We start from the raw sequence: 24313 nt of genomic DNA on the forward strand, positions 1-24313 counted from the left end.
TCCTCTTTTTGTTTGTGTCTTTTAATTATACCTAAACCGCCACAAGGGGGCTCTCTTCTTTCTTTATTAATTAGCTCCTATCGTCCTATTGTGTTTGGAAAACAAAATAAAAGAGAAAGGCGATCATATCATGCAGTAAATGAGTGATTTGTATTTTGGATTAACAAAAGTATGAAATAGTTTGTCACTAATCCACCAGTTTTAGTTGTTCTCATTAAGGTTTCTACTAATTAAATTGTTTGACTAATCTAAATATGTTTTTTCTTCAAAAAAAGTTCTGATGAGCATTTTTAAGTGCCCTTAAGTTTGATAAAATTATGTAGCATAAATGTAACAAAATGTAATCAAAGATTAACAAAAAGGTTGCACTGCCCAAATGTCAATTTAAACTGGGAACTCTGGGAAATGTATTGAGTTATTTATTCCATTATTAAAGTGTTTGTAGTTTCTTACATTTATGGCATTTGCTACACAAATAAATGTGCTTTAAATAATCACTGAAATAAAATAATTAGATATGAGGTATCAAGATATTGATACCTCATTAAGCCCAAAGCACACAAACAGTTTCACTACACCCTGTTTGGTATTTTCTTAATACAGGACATCTGTAAAATATACACTTCCCTAGAAGGAAAAGTGAGGCCAAACCTTTTATTTCTGCTGTAGACTAAAATGTTTGAGTTTAACAATAAAAAAAGAAAAGAATATGAGACAAAAGATCAACATTTCAGCTTTTATTTCCAGGTATTTACATCGGGATCTGACACAGTTCTTGTGAGAAAAAATATTGGATTTGGAACAAAAACTTTTTATCTGGCTTTTAAGTTGCACATCCTTTGCTCACAATAACTGCATCAAGCCTTTGACCCACAGACTTCACTACCTGACCTTCCTCTTCCTTCTTCTCCTTTATTCCTTCTTTTTGCTGAAGCCTCTGTACTTTGCTCATGAAGTCTTCTGCGAAATGAGATTGAGAGCTTTACTCCTTTCCTCTGGAGGTTGTTGCTAATGTCACTAACAGTTGTTTTAGGGTCTTACTTTACAGCATGAGCAATGCTTCTGTCATCAACTGCTGTGGTTTTTCCTGGTCTATCTGCTACTTAGTACACCAGTGACTACTTTCTTCTTCAGGACATTCCAAACGATTGTACAATATTTGTGCAATGGCTCTCAGCTTCCCAATTGCTTAATTTTCACCCATAGACAGCTCTTTGTTTTCATGTTGGTTACTTCTCTAACAACAAATGTACAGGTTAAACAGTTTATTTTACAGATAAGGAAAAGGTTAAAGAGTCTTTACTGATACAGGAGCAAGCAGTCCAAAATCATGGTTCTAGCACATTTGGAAGGGATTAAAATGACAGAGAAACACTTGTAATAATTACCCCAGTTCCCCATTTTAAACTAGTCCCCTCCAAATATTAATTCAGTGAAAATTCAGTGGCAACAGACAGAAGATATTGAGGGCATTTAGTGACAAGAACAACACACTTAAAAAAAATCTTTCCTACTAACATCTGATGAACAGCTGTAAATGGAAAAAGTTAAATTTCTAGGAACTACTGGATATATTGCCCTCATGATTTCCACTGGTACTGCTCTGTTTTGTCTGTATTTGTAAGCTTTTAGAGAATGTGCACAAATATGGACAAAAAAAAAGTAAATTATGGACAGAAGGCTTTATCCATATCTGTATCTGTACTTAATATTGGGCATACATGAGCCTTAAATATACCGTATTTTGCGAGCTATATGGTGTACCGAATTATAAGGCACAATATCAATAAAAGGTGGTGGTAGGGGTAGCTAACTAATTTAAATAAATGTAAGCTAAGTAAACAAAACTCTTTTAAAAATCTTTTAAAGTGAGTGCTACATGTTAATCTACACAGATTTCTCTCTTGAAAACTGTGTATTTTGGTGAGTAAAGTGCTTCTGTTTATTTACAGTAACCTTAGATTTCTATATTTACACTAAGGCTGGGAGCAGCAGCATTAGCGTCTAACAGTAAATGCCGCCCGTCAGCGCTACACTTAGGAACCCTGAGTGTTCTGGCAAGCTAGGGTGATATTAGCTAGCAGTTTATCCCATGTAGCATGTTTTAACATGGTAAACATGGAGGCGACAGTTCAATATACTCGCCTCTAATGCTAATGCTTCTCCAGCAGTGCCAGCTGGGGTTAGCAGCAGGCTACACGCCGATAATACTTCTTCTGAGTGGCAAAAGAGCTAGCGCTTGGCGCAGTTAGCAGCTAATGCTAATATTGTTCTAGCCTGCGTGCTGGAGAACTAAACTAAAACTCGTTTATAACGCTGTACTTTAGCAGAGTGGCTTTACTGCTCCTTACAACCTGACAGGTAAAATTCATACTTAAAGCGCATCGGATTGTATGTCGCACTGACTATTTTTGGTAAAATTAAGGGATTTTAAGTGCTCCTTATAGTGTGAAAAATATGGTACTTGTCGGTATCAGATAAAAAAAAGGAATTTTCTTTTTCTTCAGTTGCCAAATAATGAATGCACAACCAACAGTCGCCCCCTACCTCTCCTCATCAGATGATTGCTGTGAGTAATGCAGCTGCAACCTCTTGCTGGCCATCAGTGTCTCGTCCTGTCAGGAAGTGCTCAGACCTCATCAGGCTGGAGGTGAGCAGACACTGTCAGGACATCAGACTGTCTGCGAGTCGTCCGGCCCCTCTCTCGCTGTAGCTCATCTGGCTGACACTCCTCATCCTTCAGCAGATAAGATGAGATGGTTACTGGAAGGAGCTCGAGCATCGTTACAGCGCTCAGCAGACAGGACCGGGCAAGGTCGGCACAATGCCACAGCAGAACTCGCTAAGGGGAGTTTAGTTTCATGGTTATTAAAATTAACCACTTTTGTTATTAGATTTTTGACTGTAAAGAATCTTTTTAGAGAAGATTATAGAAGCTTTGCCATCGTATAGAAATGTAGAGAAACAAAGAAGTCTGACACAACTAAGGAAAATTTAAATTCATTAAAAATATATAATGCAAATGACTATATTACAAGTTACCAGCAAAACAATTTGAGTTAAAAGTGGAGTCTTTTAAATAGAGATATTTATGGCATTAGTACCAGTCCCCATTTACAATAATCACAGCATATTCTCAACCTGGATTTAACATGTTTGTGCACAAGCCTCTGATGAGTAGATTCAATCCACATAAGCATCATTTTATAGACGCTTCAGTAGCAGAGGCCTGCAAAATATTGCAAATGTTTAGATATGCTTAGATTCAAACATACAGCTCTGGAAAAAAGAGACCACATCAAAAGGACCAGTTTCTCTGATTTTACTATTTATAGATACATATTTGAGTAAAATGAACATTGTGGTTTTATTCTATAAACCACTGACATTTCTCCCAAATTCTAAATAAAAATATTGTGATTCAGAGCATTTATTTGCAGAAAATAAGAAATGGTCAAAATAATTAAAAAGATGCAGTGCGTTTAGACATTAGATAAGTGCAAAGCAAACAAGTGCAATTTCATTTAAAATCAGCAATACTATTTATTTATAGAATCTTTAATACATACCTGCTGTGTATGTCTAGCCAACAACCCTTTATTTGATCTGGTTTTAGTTTGGTTGTGAACCAAAATAGCACGGTCTGGAACAAAAGGACCAAAATGTGGTCCAACCGAAAGAGGTGATCTTGGGCCAGATCTACTGAACCATGGCCTTGTTTATCTGCAGTGTGAAAAGCTTGAGTTGATACTTCAACTTTTACATGAGTAATTTTAAATCCTAGTACTTTTATCTCTTGACACCTCTAAGTAGCTTTGCTGGAACTGAAGTTCATGATGCATGGATGCTTATATATATATACAGGGGTTGGACAATGAAACTGAAACACCTGTCATTTTAGTGTGGGAGGTTTCATGGCAAAATTGGAGCAGCCTGGTGGACAAACTTCACTAAGTGCAGGGTAAGAGCACAGTTTTACTCAAAATAATGCAATGCACACAACATTACGGATGACATCCAAGAGTTCAAAAGAGGACAAATTGTTGGTGCACAGCAAGTCTTTGTGATGCATCAAGAGCCACGGTATCCAGGGTAATGTCAGCATACCACCAAGAAGAACCAACCACATCCAACAGGATTAACTGTGGATGCAAGAGGAAGCTGTCTGAAAGGGATGTTCGGGTGCTAACAGGGATTGTATCCAAAAAAACATAAAACCACGTCTGAACAAATCACGGCAGAATTCAATGTGCACCACAACTCTCCTGTTTCCACCAGAACTGTCCATCGCCACAATAAATGATTGTGGTCTAAAACCAGGTGTTTCAGTTTCATTGTCCAACCCCATGTATATATAAGATTCAGAAGCTTGTGGAAAGGTATTGCTTTGATGTATTTTACCTTAAAACACTTAAATTAAGTGAGAAACCTCACCCTCAAACCCCTTAATTAAAAAAAAAAAATCCCAATAAGGCGAACCTAACCGTCTTCTCAGTATTATCTTCTATATCTATTGAAATGCAGCAGCTAGTAGCATCTGTCTGAGTTGCTGGTCCTTAACAAACAGTCCAAGCAGATTCCTTATGTTGTCTGCAATCCCTCAACAAATATGTCTAGGCTACTATGTATTCCCACTGTGTCCCATCCCCATGAATAGAAATGTGTGTGTACGTGTGCAGTGGAGGAACGCGTCGTCTTTTTCTCCGTGGGGATGTGCTGTAATCACTCGCATGTTAAGTCCTATGGCTTTTTGTGATCATGAGTATTTTACAAAGAGGAGTGAAAACTCATTAAACGAGGGAAGTTAACACAGAAAAATGCAAATACCTCGGATTAGCTATTAACAAACAGTGTAAGCTAGGTTTGTGCTGTCTGATTGCTCGAGATCAGTTGCCAGGGCGACAGGTGGAAGGGACCGATACACACTATATCTACAACTATATGTTTGGGGGCACCCCTTGTAATGTTAATGCATTCTTTGCCAGGCTACTCTGCCAAGTTGCATTCATTGCTGACATTGATGTGCAATGAACACGGACACACACAGCTTCTCTAGTTCTTTTAGAGAAATACTGCTAATAGAATAGATTAGTTTGGAGCAGATCAACATGGCACCATACCATATGCCAGGCATTGGCTATAGGGGTATAAAGCTCCCCAAGACAGTCAGAGCTGTGGAACATTAAAATTAAAATGAACTGTGTTCTCTGGAATGATGCAGCTCCATCCAATACTGTTGGGATGGTGATGTCGAGGTGGGGATCATCCACTGTCCTGAACTTCCTTTTTTTCTTCGTCAGTGAATGCTATCAAATTCTCACAACAATTCTCCAAAATCTATTAGAAACCCTTTTTTATTTAAAGAGCCACTAAATCCCTAAACCATATTTGTTCCATTATTAGCTGAATTGGGTTTTCTAGAAGTAATAAAACATACATTTCCTTACCTTTAAAAAACGATTTTACTATGGTCATTTTCGTCTCTGCAGCATCATCTCAGGTTCTACTGTGCTATAGGCGAGGATGATGTGTCCGTATAGTTTGTTACGCAGACACTCACAATATGCAGATGAGTCAATAAAAAATATGCCCCCCTCAGGTGATGTCCAAACATCAGAAGAACACTGCTGTTTCTGCAGCTCAGCCAATCAGCTCTTCCAACTCTAAACCCATACATCACACAGTTCCCATCCCAAACTACCCCTCTCATTTTTTTTTTTTGCCTTTTTTTTTCAGATTTGAGCTGAGGGTGGAGTCATCAAAAAATCAGGGGGTTTAGAGGCTCTTTAAAAGTACAGTACTTTTGTTATTCCAACAAAAGCACTTTTCCTTACTTTGTGAGAAAATAAACTGTTATGGAACTGATATAAAAGCTGGTATTAGGGTTATTAGGGTATTAACAATAACTCAACTAACCATGCTGATTCTAAAATGTAATGTAATGACTGCTCACGCCCACAGTTTACACTTCTTTGTCTCGAAAAGTGCCCAAAAACTCTCATATTAACTGCTTTTCACTACTTTTTAAACATCACCTGGGCATTAAAAGTCCCACATTCAGCTTTTCTTTTTCTTTTTCATTTTAAAGCGATGGAGGCCATAGCAGAAATTTTTGTGAGTAATCAGCAATTTGAGAAAATTATCTTCAGATTGTTTTACTACCAAAATAAACAGTAGTTGCTTCCCTAGCTGGTGTGATCCAGCAAAACATGCAGAGCATGCATGCATTTTGCTGGCACATCCAATTTAAGTCAGATATGTTTTCAGTCAAATTGGCTAAATTCTGTTACATGTTTTGAAATTTACAGGCAACTTCATATTAAGCTTACTTTGTGAAAGCTTTTCTTGGACGGGAGCAACATTTGTTATAACAAAAGCTGAAAAAAAAATACATTTGGTAGACATATTGTCAAATTCTTAAATTGAGAAAACATTTTCTCAGGATTCACTAGCTCTCCGGTCTCTCTGTGCTCTGGACAAAAAAGTTAGATATTTGTACTCTATTCTATTGTAACTCTATTAATGAGAAAAAAAAAACAAAGTGGGTGGGACTAAGAAACACAATACCTTTCTGGCCAATCATTGACAAAAGGCATTTGTGCTTTTAGCATAAAAAGAGAGCAGGATTTTGCTATATTCCTGCTTGATTGGATGGCTAATATTTGACTTATTTTGCTGGTATGGACTGATTGCAATTTTTAAATCCTCACAGAAGTGCTACAACATCTCATAGAAAGCTTCTTCTGAACAGTAGAAATAGTTGCACCAAAAAAGCAGGAAAAACTCCTTGATTTTTTTTAAGAAACAATAAATAATAAGGTGTCCCAATACGTCTGTCCATCATAATTTATTCATATCTGTGAAATGACTTGCATATGCACAGCATGCATGAACTTGGCTAATGAACTTGCAATATTTAAATCAGACATTTCTAACACCAATAGGCCAGAATAAATGAAACTGGCCAGTTGTCTGACATTTCCTGTAAGGAAACTGTTAGAACAGCTCATGTGAATGGGCAGCAAATGAAAGTAGAGCAGCCTTGGTTTGAGGGTGAAGAAGAACTTGGCGCATTGATCGCACAACTCTATTTTATGATATCTTTGGCCGAAGCTCCAGATTCTGCTTCATATGTGACCACTTGACTTCCTGTGTCCTTGTCATTTGTGTCATGTGTTGATTGGCCCTTTTTGCTCTGTGGTGCACTAATTTGTTCCTGTCATGGTTTTGATTGACACTTGGTATTAAGGGGTCAAGGATTTAATGCCCCAGACCTACACATGGCTAGTAGTGATAGTGCAAAGAGAAATCAGGTTTCTAGAAACTGCAGCTTTTCTATATCTAAAAGAACTGATTGATTTAGCTGCTGAAATCGAACTGTAATAAGTGAGATCATATAGTGGTATTGATGATTTAGGATATTGATTTTTTAGTGTTGTGATTTTTCCAAAATCAGTTTTTATTAGTTTAAAGGTGCTGTTTTATGATTGAATTTAAATGAATTAAAAATTCAGTATGACCACATTTAGGGTTTTGTGCATTTGTCTATGTCAAAATGAATGGGCTTTTTTAAAAACTTGTTTCCATCACATTCTCTAGTAAATAAATTAGTGGTGTCAATCGATTCAAAAAATTAATCTGATTAATCACAACAAAATTCTGTGATTAACTGCGATTTATCGCATTTGGTTTTTTTTTTCAGAAGTAAATTTTTAAAGTGGATATCCAAAATGTGAATAAAAGAATGAATGTAAGAAATGTAAAATGCAATTATATGTATATTAGTGGTGTCAATTAAAACACTAATATATACTTGTATGTTTGAGGGGAGATCAAATCAACGTAGGGTGCTGGAATAAAGAATGCATGATATGTTGGATTGTAAATGTGGTGGTGAGGATTTCTGAATTCAAACTTAATTTGATGAGTATAAAAATTTCAGAGATGAGGGGCAGGAAAGAGCGTGTGTGTGTGAGAGAGAGAGAGAGAAATATCTCTAACGGGGTCGGAGCTGGAAGTCTGAACGAGGTATTACTGCTGGAAACCATAAGAGCGCACCGTTCAATCATCCAGCCAGAAAACAGATCAGTGTGTTGGGCGGGGCAGATTACGGCGGAAGTAGGGGTCAAACTTGGTGCCTTATTTAACTTGCGTTAAAAAAATAATAACGCGTTACTGATTCCAAATTAACATCGTGTGCTAACGCTTTAACGTTGACAGTCCTAAAATAAATTTGTTCAGAATTCTATGCATTTTTTTCTGTGTGCATTTTCTTCCTGAACATCACTGGATCCTCTGAATTAAGAGATATTTTAAGAGTCAAAATGAGAAAAAAAGCTTTAAGATAATACAGCGCAGTGAACTGACATCCCAGCACAGCCACAGAGAACGTGAGGAGAGAACGTGAGGATTTGGTGCAAAACCAGTGAACTCTCTCGCACGTTCAAAGCCCAGCTGACACCCAGCTGATCCAACTAATCAACTAACTGTCCTCACTGAGGCGATCTGGGTAAATTACAGCAAAAAAACAACAACGTGTTAAAACAAGTGTAACTTCATAACCAAGCTTTAAAAGCTGTGACACACTTTACCAGTGTAGCTGAGACGAGTGATATTAGCAGAGGTGGAAAAAGTACTGAAAAATTATAATTAAGTAAAAGTACCTTTACTTTTGCTAACAATCTACTCAAGTAAAAGTAAAAATACTCATCTAAAAATCTACTTGAGTAAAAGTAAAAAAAAGTATTCAATTTAAAATGTACTTTGAGTAAAAGTTACATAGTAAACAAATCATTAATTAAATCGTTTTAAATGATCTATTATTCCTCGTAATAATTTGGACCTTTCAGGCAGTATTTGTTCAGACCACCCCATAAAACATTTTCAAGAACAAGTGGCATAGATTTCTATAATCCATTTTTTAATTTACTGTTAAAGTTTATGGTCATAAAAGTGACTATAAACCATATTTTTTATTTTTTAACTGCTATTTACCTATATATTTTTTTACATTCAAGCAGATTGTTTAATGATAAAAATACTTACACCACATGCTTTCACAGGTTTGACCTCTGAACTACTTAACAAATTACACATTACTCATAAAATCTACTCAATACAGTAATGTGAGTAAATGTAATTCATTACTTTCCACCTCTGGATATTAGCTATTTAATTAGAGAAGCTGACGGCTTTTCTACGCATTAATCTATCGGTGTCAAACTGACCAACTATCCTGATTATACTGACGGACCAGCCACACCATTAAACTTAAAATACCTCATTTTATGTGCTGGTCAAGATAAACTCAACCAAACAGATGGTTATTATGCAGTGAAATCTGGTGTTTCTGGCTTGTTGTGTTAGTATATTAAGTCACGTTACGATTTCTCCTTATCATAGGTTTCAGTGAGAAGAAAACCCACATTAAGCTTTTTTTTATGTTAAGTGTTTTAGACTCTTATTGTTTCTTTAGTTAACTAGCTTAGTTCTGTGATTCTGGAGTAACACTGTACTGCTAGTTTTAGTGTTTTCCTGCTGTAACACCTTCAGCTTGTCTTGGTGAGGGCAGGTAGTTCATTAGTTGGATCATGTGTGCTGTACTTTTATATAAACCAGTGACCGTAATTAAATAATAAATCTGCGTGGGAGCCTCCAGCAGTCCTAAAATGATTGGTCTGTGCTGTGTTCATGTAGAGCCCTGCTATACAGTGACATAAAAAAAGGATTTTTTCAGATCTCTTTTATTATACTTACATTTTTACAGGTTATTAAACACATTTTATAATCAAACAAACGTATCCAGATTAAATATAAAAAGCACTTTTAAAATGATATTTTTTTATTAAGGGAAAAAAACTATTCAAACCAATCTAACCTTTTGTGAAAAAGTGTTTGTCCCCCATAAATAATCTATGATTAATTACACTTTTTAAAAAGTTGAGGTCAATTTCACTACTAACCACAACCAGGCCTGATTACTGCCAGACCTGTAGAATTAAGAAATTACTTAAGTAAAACCTTTCTGACAGCATTAAGCAGATAAAAGATCTCAGAAAGCAGCACATTATGCACCTTACATACACACTGTATGTGTAAACCACCTTTACATTTTTCAGGGAAGTGCATTTTTCTGTTTTTATGTTCCTCACAGAACACCTGTGATTGGTTTAGAGGCTCCTCAGCATATTATACAATTATACCATATTACATAAAATATGCCACAAGCGCTATATAAAAAATTGAATTGAATTGAATTGAATAACACACAGTATATTTTTACAGCAATTTCCTCATCTTTTTTTTCTTTTTTTTAATATTAAGTGGTTATATGTGTGCTGATTTGTATGTAGGGTTGTGTGAGTGTGTGTGTGTGTGTGAGTGTGTGTGTGTGTGTGTGTGTGTTTTTGTTTGTGTGTGGGGTGCTGTTTTTGATACCTGTGCGTCACATTTCATCCGTGGTGTGTGCAGATAAACAGAGCCTCGTTGTGTCTCCCACCGAGAGCTAATAAAGTGAGAATTAAGAGTGTGCAGCTGAGTCTATTACTGCTTACAGACCACTGACTGACCACCAGCTGCATAAACACACTCACACACACACCACACACTCACTGCAGCCATCCAGTGCCAAAATAAGATACCACCAAAACACTCACACACATACACACCTACACCCTTCAGTCAGAGACCCTACAGCACACACACACACACACACACACACTCTGCAGCCATCCTGATCTAAAATAAGATACCACCAAAACACACTCGCACACTCACCTTCACTCTTGCACACTCTTGTCCAATTTTTTTGACATGCTATATTTGTGTTTTCATATCTCTTTTTCTCGCTCTCTCTCGCTCCCTTCTCTTGCTATCGCTCTCTCTTTCCTGCTATATCACTCACAGCACTTCACTGTCCTCCTGCCACATACACCCGACCACTTTAATCTGCACACACTTTTGTAGATTTTTATAAAACAGACGACAAACAGCTGAAATTGGTTTGGTTTGATCATTTTTTTGCTGTATTCTTCTATTAAAATTCTGTGATTGAATAGTTAATCACAGACATTTTTTCTGTCCATGTCAATCAATGTAGAAAACTACACCACCAAAAAAAAGGTCACACACTCTAAAATTTCATTGGGGCACCTTTAGCTTTAATTGCAGCACGCATTTACTGTGGCATTGTTTCAATAATATTCTGCAGTATCAAAATATTTATTTATTAATCCAGTGTTGCATTAATTTTTCACCAAGATCTTGCAGCAGCATTGATGATGGTAGAGTCTGACTGCTGCACAGCTCTGCACAGCTCTTCTCCATCCAGCACATCCCAAAGATTCTCAATGAGGTTAAGGTCTGGACTCTGTGGTGAACTCTCTTAATCCATGTGTGAAAACTCTTTCACAATTCCAGCCCAGTGAATTCTGGCATTGTCATCTTGGAATATGCTCGTGTCATCAGGAAAGAAAAAAATCCATTCAGTATATTCAGGTAGTCAGCTGACCTCATTCTTTCAGCACATACTGTTGCTGAACCTAGACCTGCAGACCAACTGCAGCATCAACCCCAGATTATTGGCCTAGTTAAATCCAGGTGGCGACTTTTTTTCAGCCACACAGTGTACATGCGAACAAAAAATATCATAGAATGGTTAATAGAATTAATTGGAGCCAGAATTGAACATATATTCTGTGATCTGATTAAACAACAAAATACATGAAAATAGGCAATTCAGTGGATTTGGCGGAAAAAACAGACTTATGTTGTAATACGTGTGTAATATGTGTATCAGTGGTTAAGGAAAGATAAATAATCAAATTAAATTTTAACACATCTTCTGTTTTTTTTTTTTTTTTAATTCAAAAAGAGTGGAATGAAGCCTTTAGTTAAAGCAGCACTAGGTATGATTTCCTTGATTTTTGATCTTTTTAAAGAAGTAAAATTACAGCTTGAAACTCACTGCAGCGCTGCATTGAGGTGTAATAGGAGTAATAGCGGTGCTCTCGTGTCTGTGCCAGAGCTCCTCTGAGCTCAAACCAGACTCTGTAAGTTTTCCGAGGCGGCCGCGACCAACTCTCGCGAGAACTGCGACCTGCTTTCCGACCTTTAGTTCCTACAGTTCTACAAGGACTACTGGTTCATTCTTTACGAACTAACATACAGACACTCTGGCAGAAGCTGGAAAGAGATCGAATATGTCTGTGAAAGCCAGAAAACAAGAAAGAGAAACTAATCCACCTGAAACATTTATTACCCTCTACAACTGTAGGGGGAGCCCACGAGCACAAAATCTCAATCCTACCTAGTGGAGCTTTAATTAACAAAATAAATAAATGTTTTGTCTTTTCTCTTCTCAAAAAAAAAAAAAAAAAGTAGTGGGTTAGGTGTGATGCTAACAGACTTAGCCTTAGCCAATCTACAGCTGAGGGAAGTTAGGCTGCTTTCACACCTGCCTTATTTGGCTTGGACAGTACTTTTTTTTTAACCCTTTAACTTTTGCCCATTTATACTGATTATCATGTTTCACTACACTTCAAGTCTATTTTCCACCAGATATCTTGTTTAATAACTTCAAACATTTCTATTGGTAAATGCGATTGTGAAACAGGAGTGCAGAACCTTTTTTTAATTGACTGTAGAGGTTTTATATCAAATTAAAACAGATTTACTAGATCAGTATTAAGTCTAAGTCCAGAGCAGCACTTTTGCTAGCTTTATCTTTAACAGTAGTGTTAAAAATACTGAGTAAGATGTGTGTAAGTGGAGGAACAGTGGAGCAGTGTTTCTGAGACGCTGGGGAACATGTGACACACACACTATTAGAAAACTGAAGTAGCACCACAGTAGCGCCCACATAAGGACCCTTATATCTGAAAGGCCTGGTTGCCTGGTTACGGTGTGTAGCTTTGGACATGTGTGTTTGTGGGCCAGTGTGGGGAATCTGTGTCACACGCACACTGTGGCCGCTACCCTTCTCCAGGTAATGAGGAGGAGAAGGAGGAGGAGTTGCATGCTTGTGTGTGTGTGTGTGTGTGTGTGTGTGTGTGTGTGTGTGTGTGTGTGATGCGTGGGCTTTCAACAAGGCTTATGACGTGAGCCTGTGATACTAAAAGCATCATTCTCCAGGTAATGGGCTTGTGTGTGTGTGTGTGTGTGTGTGTGTGTGTTTTTTTTTTTTGTTTTTTTTTTGTTTTTGTTTTTGTGTGTGTGTTTGTGCATGTGTGTTTGTGCATGTTTTTGTTTGTGCATGTTTGTGTGTGTGTTTGTATATATTTGTGTGGGTGTATATGTGTGTGTGCGTGTTTGTGTGGGTGTATATTTGTGTGTGTTTGTGTATATTTGTGTGGGTGTATATTTGTGTGGGTGTATATTTGTGTGGGTGGGTGTATATTTGTGTGTGTGTATATTTGTGTGGGTGTATATTTGTGTGTGTTTGTATATTTGTGTGGGTGTATATTTGTGTGTGTGTATATTTGTGTGTGTGTGTGTATTTGTGTGGGTGTATATTTGTGCGTGTGTGTGTGTGTGTGTATATTTGTGTGTGTGTATATTTGTGTGGGTGTATATTTGTGTGGGTGTGTGTATATTTGTGTGGGTGTATATTTGTGTGGGTGTATATTTGTGTGTGTGTATATTTGTGTGGGTGTATATTTGTGTGTGTGTATATTTGTGTGGGTGTATATTTGTGTGTGTTTGTGTGTGTGTATATTTTTGTGTGTGTGTATATTTTTGTGGGTGTAGATTTGTGTATGTGGGTGTATTTTTGTGTGTGTATATTTTTGTGTGGGTGTATATTTTTGTGTGGGTGTATATATTTGTGTGGGTGTATATTTGTGTGGGTGTATATATTTGTGTGGGTGTGTATTTTTGTGTGTGTGTATATATTTGTGTGGGTGTATATATTTGTGTGGGTGTATATATTTGTGTGGGTGTATATTTTTGTGTGTGTGTATTTTTGTGTGTGTATATTTTTGTGTGTGTGTATTTTTGTGTGTGTATATTTTTGTGTGTGTGTATTTTGTGTGTGTGTATTTTTGTGTGTGTGTATTTTTGTGTGTGTGTATTTTTGTGTGTGTATATTTTTGTGTGTGTGTATTTTTGTGTGTGTGTATTTTGGTGTGGCTGTATTTTTGTGTGTGTGAATATTTTTGTGTGTGTATATATTTGTGTGGCTGTATATTTGTGTGGCTGTATATTTGTGTGTGTGTTTGTGTCTGTGTGTGTGTGTATATTTGTGTGAGTGTATATTTGTGTGTGTGTGTGTGTGTATTTGTGTGAGTGTATATTTGTGTGGGTGTGTATGTGTGTGTGTGTGTATATTTGTGTAAGTGTATATTTGTGTGTGTGTGTGTGTGTGTGTGTATATTTGTGTAAGTGTATATTTGTGTGTGTGTGTGTGTGTGTGTGTGTATATTTGTGTTTGTGTATATTTGTGTGAGTGTATATTTGTGTGTGTGTGTGTGTGTGTGTGTGTGTGTGTGTGTGTGTGTGTGTGTATGAGAAGGGTTGAGTGGGTTGCTGTGAAGGGTTATGACGTGAGCCTGTGATAATAAAAGCATCATTCTCCAGGTAATGGATTTGTGTGGGTGTGTATTTGTGTATGTGTGTGTGTGTGTGTGTGTGTAGGGTTGAGTGGGTTTCTGTGGAGGGTTATGACGTGGGTTTTAATGGTTAGCAGTGTTCTCCAACCTGAAGAGCTGAGATGAACAGGGTGATTGGCCTCAGAGACATCCACCCACTGCATTCAGTCAAGTGTTCTTATACTGGTTTAAAGCTAGCAAATCAGTTGCTTCATTAGTTGCAACAGGTTTGCTTTTAAGGACAAATCAAATACTGGACTGGCGAGGGTTTTTTGTTTACTGTGACATTTGTTTCAAGTCAAAGAAAAGGTTAAAAATCAAAGAGAAGAAGATAAAAGACCATAAAAAGTCACTAAACCGTCTCTGAGATGAAACTAGAAGGAGAGTTGAACATTTTGTTTATGATTTTACTCCATTTTCTCCCCAAATCAGAAGGCCAATTTTACCCAGTTGGCTGAGCAAGTTGACCAAATTAGCTTTAGCATTACCTTTCTCTGTGTAAATTTCACTCACATTTGATGAGAATAGCACTGCCTAGGTGCATTTATTATTAAAATAGCACTACTGAAGTTTAGAAAATTATTAAATTAGAAAATGTATGTGTTGGTATCTCTGCTTGGATCTTAAGAATGTTAAATGTTGCATAACTATTAAACTATTATAACTAAGGCTTTTACTTAATTTTGTGGTGGAAAAATTGTGAAATGAATGAAAACGTAAAAAAAAAAAAATAATAATAAAATAAAATAAAAAAAATCAGTATTTGAACTTTGGGAAAAAAATAAATAATTTTGTCTGTTTTTTGGAAGGTCTCAAAAACAAGTGTTTTCTTCCATTTTTGGGTCGTTTCAAGTTCTTCACCAACCGCCCACTGAAGAATTCTGAGAAAGTGCAAAAATGCAAAAAGCATTCCAAACATAATGCATAGGAGCCTGTTTATACAAGTGTTTCACTCCAGCTGTACTCCCGTTTATTACATGATTTATATATCTGTTCATAAATTAAGCTTTATGTTTGTATCTCCATAAATAAAGGTGTAGAGATGGGCTATTTGGAATGATGCCATAGGAAAAAAAAACCCTTCTGATTCCATAAAGAAGCTTTTAATGGATGTTTCTCAGAAGAATGATACCGGGCCCAATACCATGCTACTGTACTCATACCTGCCAATGAGGCCCCGGTAGCAGCATCCGATACCTAGTGCACATTGCTGAGCTAAAAACTAAAAAGAGTAAATAAGACAAGAGAACTCCTGTATTTTTTTACTTTCTGTTTTGTTCTCTAAAAGTCTTGATTAATTCATATTGCTAAATGTTAGGTATTTAAAAAGGTTTATTTTCATTACAAAGCTGTTACTTTATTATTGGAATAAAAGTGTTTTAAAATAACATTAATATAATTTATTGCAATTATATCAGGGTATATTATTAAAAGAAATATAATTATTGTGACATGCAAAGGGCAATATAATCCACCCCTATAATAAATACAAAAACACTTTTTAACAATTTTTGGTGAGCTTTCGGTTTTGATGTATCAGTTATTTAATTTATCTTCAGAGAATAGTTTGTTGCCTTAAGGCAAGAGTGTGCTACAAGGCTACACAAATGCTATGTTTTTTTTGTAAATGCATGTAATAGAATTGAAGAAAACAAGCAATTTATTTAAGACATATTGATTCCAATCACTAAGTTCATGCATGCACACACACAATCAATCACCCTTACACACAGAGCACCGTTTCACTGGCAGACACTTTACTTCCCTGACTGAACCATGACCTTTTTTCTTTTTTTTCCCTATTTTTTTCCCAAATTATCTGGCCAATTGTTTCACCCATTTAGCTGTTACTCAGCAGTATATCCCCATCATTGGTGACACCACAACACCAGGAGGGTGAAGAATAGCACATGCCTCCTCCGATACATGTAAAGTCAGCCACCACCTCTTTTTAAACTGTTGCTGATGCAGCATTGCTGAATAGCGTTACAGCACACTCGGAGGAAAGCGCTCGACTCGGTTCGGATACATCAGCTCACAGATGCCTTGTGCTGATCGACATCACCCAAGGAGTGATGAGGGGAAAAAGCACCATCTACCCACCCAGAGAGAGAGCAAGGCCAATTGTGCTTTCTCAGGGCAAGCTGCATGACCAGGATTTGAACCAGCGACCTTCCGATCATAGATGCAGCGCTTTAGACTGCGGGAACATTCAATGCCCCTGACTTTCGTTTTTTTCAATAATTATACATCCCTCCATTATCTCTCAATATTACTCTTACTACTTCAGCGTAGTGTTTCTCAGTTCTAAATCCCAGAGACCTTCAACCCAGTTTCCTCACACCTGATTCACTAGGTGTTACTGCTGCAGCTGCTTGGTAACGAGTTCATTATTTGAATCAGGTGTGTTTTGAGAAGGAAAAACAGCCTGAAACATACAGGAACTACAGGAGGTCCCTAGTTCCAGAGATAAGAATCACTTCATTAGCATGTTTGCCCTTCAAAACAGCATAATGTTGCCCTGAGGCAATGAATAAATAAAAAAAATGTGTTTTAGAAAGTAAATGAACACATACTATGTCTTTGAATAGACAAAAAAAAAAATTTAACAACATTAAAGTAACAACATAATAACCCCAAAAATTGTTTGTTGCCTGGGGGCAGCAGCGTTCAGAGTGTGTTGAGAGTCTTGTCTCTTTTGTAAGGCCATGGTTGTTCAGTAGAAGTGTGTATTAGATTTTGTGTGTGTGTGTGTTATGTTTCAAAGAACTTTAACTTGTAAAGGTTCTCGACTGCATTAACCGTAAACTTACTATCATCTTGGAGCTTTTACTTTTATTTTTCTGCTGTGTAGGGGTGGCCATTATGGCCCTAAAATAATATCACAATATTTCAGGCTATTGAAAACCTCTGGAATATATTCAAGAGGAAGATGGATGATTACAAGCCATCAAATCAAGCTGAACTGCTTGATTTTTTGCACCAGGAGTAAAGGCATAAAGTTATCCAAAAGCAGTGTGTAAGACTGGTGGAGGAGAACATGCCAAGATGCATGAAAACTGTGATTTAAAAACCAGGATTATTCCACCAAATATTGATTTCTCATTCCTTAAAACTTTATGAATATGAACTTGTTTTCTTTGCATTATTTGAGGTCTGAAAGCTCTGCATCTTTTTTTATTATCTGAGCCATTTCTCATTTTCTGCAAATAAAAGAAAATATTCTCTTTGGAAATTTGGGAGAAATGTTGTTCGTAGTTTATAGAATAAAACAACAATGTTCATTTTACTCAAACATATACCTATAAATAGCAAAGTCAGAGAAACTGATCCAGGAACTGAAGTGGTATCTTAATTTTCTCCAAAGCTGTATGTATACTAGTGCAATAAAAAATAATTATTTCAGTGTTAGTAAGTATAAACATAACCATTATACAGTACCAGTCAAAATTTGAACAGACCTTCTCGTTGATGTCCATTCATCTCATTTATTCAGACTATTAGGGAATGAGGCTAGTAAAATGAATTTATCCTGTGCAACATATGTAACACTTGATCTGCCTTTTCCTGGGGCAGTTCTGATGAGTGCCAGTTTCATCAGTATAATGTTTTGAATGGTCTTTGCGGTGACTGCACTTGAGGATACTTTCAACAACTTTCTTAAAAATTCTTCTTTTAGGATTGGCTGACCTTCATTTTTGCTTAAAGTATTTTTTTTCTTTACTTAGTTAAGTATTTCTTTACATAACATGGATTAGAACATTGTTTAAGTAGAGCTATTCACTGTATACAACTCTACGATGCTCTTAAATACATTAACAGGCAAGAAATTCAAGTAAGTAACTCTTGACAAGTTCAGCACAGCTGTTAACTGAAATCCATTCCAGGTGATTCTACCTTATAAAGCTGACTGAGAAAATCCAGCCAGGATGTGTAAAGCTGTCATATAATGTTAAAAATTTAAAAATTAAATGTTCTGGTTTGTTTAACTGGTTTTGTTTTTTGTTAACTAAATAATTCCATAGGTTTCTCTTTATAGTTTGGATGACTTTAGTATTAAACTACAATGCAGAACATCATATATATATAATGAAAAAATACTTAATTTAAGGTATGTCCAAACTTTTAACTGATGCTGTTCATTGAGTAGAAACAAAATATCTATCATTTTTAATCTTAAAATAATAATAGCAGTATGATTGGGAGATTGCTGGTTCGGATCCTGTTTATGTAGCATGCCATCAGCTGCCGGAGCCCCGAGAGAGCACAATAGGCCTTGCTCTCTCTGGGTGGGTAGATGGTGCTCTCTCCCCACATTAGTCCAAAGGGTGATTTCGATCAGCACAAAGCGTCTGTGAGGTGATGTATCGGAACCGAGTCGCTGCGCTTTCCTCCGAGTGCACTGTGATGCTACTCAGCAATTTGAAAAGAAAGGCATGTGCTAGTCTTCACCTTTTTGGTGTTGGGGCATCACTAGTGATAAGGGGAGTCCTAATAAGTGGGTTGGGTAATCGTCCTTGTACATTGGGGAGGAAATTGAATAAAATTGAAAAAATTGTGTGAAAATTGTTCTGTTATTATTGTGTATGATACAATATGGCACACCTACTTCTGTGTGTAGAACCATTTTGTTCCTTAGTGGAAAAAAGTGTTTCTGTGTTTTAATGCAGATAAAATGTTAAAACACAATAGTTTTTACAGTTTCACAACTTCCCTTAGTCCCTTTGTTTTTTTAAATTGTTGACACAAGGAAAAGAACAGCTTTTTAGGGGGGAAAATGAAGAAAATGCAGTTCAATAGCTCTCTGACGACATCAGATGATGTGTGGTCTGCTGAAAGTGGCTGGAGTTAAGTGGCTTGCTGAAAGCAGAACGTCTGTGACACTAGTAATCGCAGTACCCATCCAGGATTGAACTCATGACCTCTCTGTTCATAGCAAGCTCCTGCTAAACACACTGTGTGTTCACACACGTCCATTAGTATATAGGTCAAGAATGCTGTTTGTTGACATCTTTCAGAGTGTCCTTCTTCCCATCAGTATGACTGAGGATTAAACGTTCTCTCGTTTTTTTTTTTTTTCTCTCTCTCCACAGTGCAGGAGTCAGCCCCACATCGGACTGAGGCACGTCTCCAAACAGCGGGTAGGTTACGCCCCTCCTCTCAGGCTTTCATACAGTCTTTCAGTCTTTCCCTGTTCGGGAAGTATTGATTATTTTAAAGCACGAACGCCAGACGCCCTAAGGCAGAAAAGACTGCTGTTCTTTCCCACGACCACTGTTGTTTTTCTTTGTTTTCTATGTTCTCGTCTATGTTCTGCCTTTAACCCCTTTTCCTGAGTGGCCACCTTTCCTGTTGTTTGTTTTTTTTCAGCTTTTTTCTATTAATAACATAACTCCTCACTTATGTTACATTTACTATATACACAGTGAGGAAAATAAGTATTTGAACACTCAGCGGCTTTCTAAGTTCTCCCACTTAGAAATCATGAAGAGGTCTGAAATTTTCATCTTAGGTGCATGTTCACTTTGAGAGACATAAATATAATATATATATATAATTTTGTGCTGCAAAAACATATAATAAAATAAGCCAATCAGCAAACATTATTTCCCCCAAAGACCTGTTAGTTTGCCTCAAAAAATTCCTAGAACTTATTCTAAATTAGAATATATCGTCGCTGTCCTATGAAAAACACTTATCTCCAATTTTGTTGATTTTCAGTTTAGTACATAATTTGAACAGACAAACTGTCTTTTACACTGTGTCAAAATTTCTTGATGAACGGACCAATAGAAACTCTTCAAAATTACCTGAAATAAACTGTTTTTACATTGACTTCCATTGAAAGTTTACAAGGTTTTTTCCCTCTCCTGTAAAGTTGCTGTTTTGGAGATAAGTGTTTTTCATTGGACAGCGACGATATACTGTATATGCTGTGAGTAAAATATTTATTTGATCCTCTACTGATTTTGTAGTGTTCCCTCTTACAAAGACAAAGGGAGAAGCAGAATATCAACAAAAATCCAGAACAATTACTTATCACAATGTATTAATATTTAATAACTTGAAAATGGAAGAAATATAAGATAACAATCAGTCTCTCTCACCCTGTCAGGTAAAGATGATTTTGAGGTAGAAGGGTAGAGCTTGTTAATGATCTCAAGGGAGCTGGTAGCACAGTCACCAAAAAAAACAAACAGTGGTGACATACCTCACCGTCATAGATTGAGATACTACTGTGCCTCTGCTCAAGATTTCTCATACAGCCTGTCTGAAGTTTGCAAATGAACATCTGAAGGATTCATAGAAGGCTTGGGTGAATGTGATCTGATGTCTGATGAGACCAAAATTGTGCTAATTTAAATTTTGCAATCATCTTAACTCACCGTGTTTGGAGGCAGAGTTGTTCTGGATATGGCCCCCAAGTACATCATCCCCACTGTCAAACATGGAGCTGGAAACATGTTTCGGGTCTATTTCTCTGCTAAGGGTACAGGAAGAATTTGTTGTATTGAGGGACTGATGAACAGGGCAGTATACTGTAAAATCTTAAATGAGAACTTCCTGGCCTCAGCCAGAATACTGAAGATGGTTCGTGGATGGATCTTCCAGCATTACAATGACCCGAAACAGATGAAGCACATTAAGAGTGGCCTAGCCAATCTCCAGACCTTAATCCCATAGACAATCAGTGGAGGAGCTCAAACTTCTAGTTGCCAGTTGTCATCCTCGAAATCTTTAGAAATTAACTAAGAAACCCTGAGTGTTCTGGTAAGCCAGAGTGATATTACCTAGCGGTTTGTCCCACGTAGCTTGTTTTAACATGGGAAATGCGCAGACTACAGCCTGATTAATACTCACTTCTGAACAGCGAAAGAGCTATGGCTTGGGTTAGCAGAAGGCTACAGGTCCATAATACTCAACTTTGAATGAAGAAAGACCTAGCAAATAGTGCAGTAATCAATCATGATCTCCGCGGTACAGTTAAAGAGCTCTGCGGTACAGTGAAAGAGCTCCGCGGGACAGTAGGTGAGCTCCACAAGACAGTATGAGCTCCGCGGTACAGTTAAAAAGCTCCGCGTGACAGTAGCTGCAACCGCAAAAAAAAATTATGTTTTGAAAATGAGAATCGATTCTGAATCGTTCAATGTTAAAAACGCGATTTGAGCTCAAATCTAATTTTTCCTGCACCCCTACTGCTAACCCCAGCTAGCACTGCTGGAGCAGTTAGCCGCTTATGCTAATGCTCCAGCCTTTGCAGAAATTCGAGAATCTAAGGTTACTGTAAATAAACAACAGCGCTTTACTCACCCAAATAAACAATTTTCAGGAGAGAAATCTGTGTAGACTAACATCCAGCGCTCGTTTGACTTTAAAAAAGAAGTCTTTTTTTTTATACAGTTTTGTTTACTTAACTTAGCTTTACTTAACTTAGTTAACTACCCCCCACCATCACCACCCAGAAACAATTCCTTATAATGTCTTTTAAAATTCGCCTTATAATCTAGTGCGCCTTGTGTGTGAAAATAGACCATAAAATAAATGTTTATTAATAGTGCGCCTTATAATTTATTTATAATTTATACTTCAGCGGAGTGTCTTTACTGCTCTTTATAACCTTTATAACTGATAAAATTCACACGTCTTATAATGTAGAAAATACAGTACCCATTTATACTTTAGCTGTATAAATGCTTCTTCAACAATGTATTAAGTGCCTGCTTTACATTGATGGCATACATAATGTATAACTATTCAAATAAGATGAGAGAACATGGGAAGGTGGGGAGAAGCACTAGCTAGCATTCAGAACGTCACTGTGCTACAGACCCCTCTCCACTATGTGATCCGCTCTCCATGTCCCTCTGACTAACAGTACAGGAGGGGATCTGAAACAAGCCCGCCATCAAAGAGCAGAGCTCGCTCTGTCCCCATTAACACAGAGACCTTGGCAGTCGCCACACACACACCATCACACAGGCACACACTCGCCATCGTGCAGGCAGCCAAACTCTGGAGACTAAGCTTTGATCCCTGCACACACACACACACACTGTCACGGCCCCTCTCGACGAGAGTGCGTCTCGGAATGCGTAAATACGAGCTTTCATCTCCCCGCATTCACATTCTCTTTCTGTCCGAGTGCTTCTCTCTGCCTCTCTGAGCTCCAGGCTCTCAGGCTCTGCTCGAACACAGTTTGGGGTTAATCTAAGTTTAATCTGGAGCATAATCTCCAGGCTGCTGGTGTTTGTTTAGTATTTTTTATAGGAGTTGCGGTTTGCCCAAGAGAATGTCAATGATTGGGAATGCTGCCATCACCTCTGATGAAATGTAAGCTAATTTACATCCCCTGACTCTCCTGATCTATCAATCATGCAGATAAGACCTGCAGAAATGATTAAAGGGGGAAGATTAATTAAACGACCTTTCAAAAGTTTGGGGACACCTTGCCCCTTGTCACCTTTTTTTTCCACATTTTTAGAATAGTCTTGGATTTTCTTTGCTAACTAATGGACTAAAAAGTCCACAAACTCACAGACAAATTCACCTTTCCCCTCTGTTTCTATTGGGGTCGTTCACATTTAGGTACAGTGAACTGTTCCCAGACCTGCTTAAAAAGGTGGAGTGGAGCATGGTTCAGTCTCATACTCATTTTTGTGGAGTACTGACAGCATAACGGCAGGGAGACAAATCTTGTTGATGGATAAAAGTTAATGGATATAGGCTTCTTGTTTAAAGGAGCTGCTGCACAGTGTAAAGCCATGCGTATACTGGTGTAACGATGCACTCTGCTCACTATCTGTAAATGTAAGTAGTCATGCCAGAAACCTTGGAGTTATTTTTGGTTTTGCACTTTGTAGTTAGTGCAAGTTTTTATCAGCTCAGAACAATTGCCAAGCTCAAACCCATGTTGACTGTTAAGGATCTAAAACTGGTTATTCGTGCTTTTATCACATCACATTTGGACCATTGTAACTCAATTTATCCATTATCCTTATTGATATCAACCAATCAGCTCTTTTACATTTGCAGCTGGTCCAAAATGCATCTGCTCGACTCTTAACTGGGACTAAGAAGAGGGAGTCTATCTCTCCTGTAATGGTCTCTCTGCATTGGTTGCCCATCAAATCCAGAGTTGAGTTTAAAGGTCTCATTCCATCGTTTTTAAATTAATTTTAAAATGTCTAGTTGTGGTCTCTAGTATGAATAAATGCCACATGAGCTGTTTTTTGTGTGGAAAAAGTGCTCAGGTGTTTCTATTTAGCCCTTCTTTATTCCACTGAATTAGAGTTCTCTGAAAAAAAACAGGATTTGGGCTCATGAATATTCATACATGCAAACATATCACCTCTGATTGGCTAACAGCACTGCACCCCCAACCACAGTCAATTTTACAACTCCAAAACTCAAAGGGCAAAATGTTTTCAGAGATACAGCCTTAGTTATGAAGATACAGCACTAGGTAAAGTGCTGGTGCTAATGCTAGGTAAAGTTAACCCTTAAACTTCACTTAACAGCTGAGGAATGTTATCTATGCCGACTGCGGCCATTAGTTTCTTTCAGCTAAACTAAAGCTATTGAACTCTTACCTCAGACTTGCTGACTCTGCTTGGGCAGTTTCACCCCGTTGAAGCCCCAGAGTCCGCTCTATATCATAAAACAGCGCCCGCTTTGACCGGTGTTCTGTTGAGTAGTGCTACTTTGTCAAACTGTGCCTTCCTTTTGTA

General features: G+C 37.4%; 1 protein-coding gene across 1 annotated transcript in view; it reads left to right on the forward strand.

The window, feature by feature from the left end:
• Nucleotides 1-24313, forward strand: part of rasgef1ba (RasGEF domain family, member 1Ba) — a 153205-nt gene that overhangs the window by 18525 nt on the left and 110367 nt on the right. Inside the window, exon 2 of the mRNA XM_007250476.4 lies at nt 19679-19726. Within this exon, the coding sequence (XP_007250538.3) occupies nt 19679-19726 (48 nt within the window). The remainder of the gene's footprint in view (nt 1-19678; nt 19727-24313) is intronic.

This window comes from Astyanax mexicanus, chromosome 22, assembly GCF_023375975.1.
Source record: "Astyanax mexicanus isolate ESR-SI-001 chromosome 22, AstMex3_surface, whole genome shotgun sequence".
Lineage (NCBI taxonomy): Eukaryota > Metazoa > Chordata > Actinopteri > Characiformes > Acestrorhamphidae > Astyanax > Astyanax mexicanus.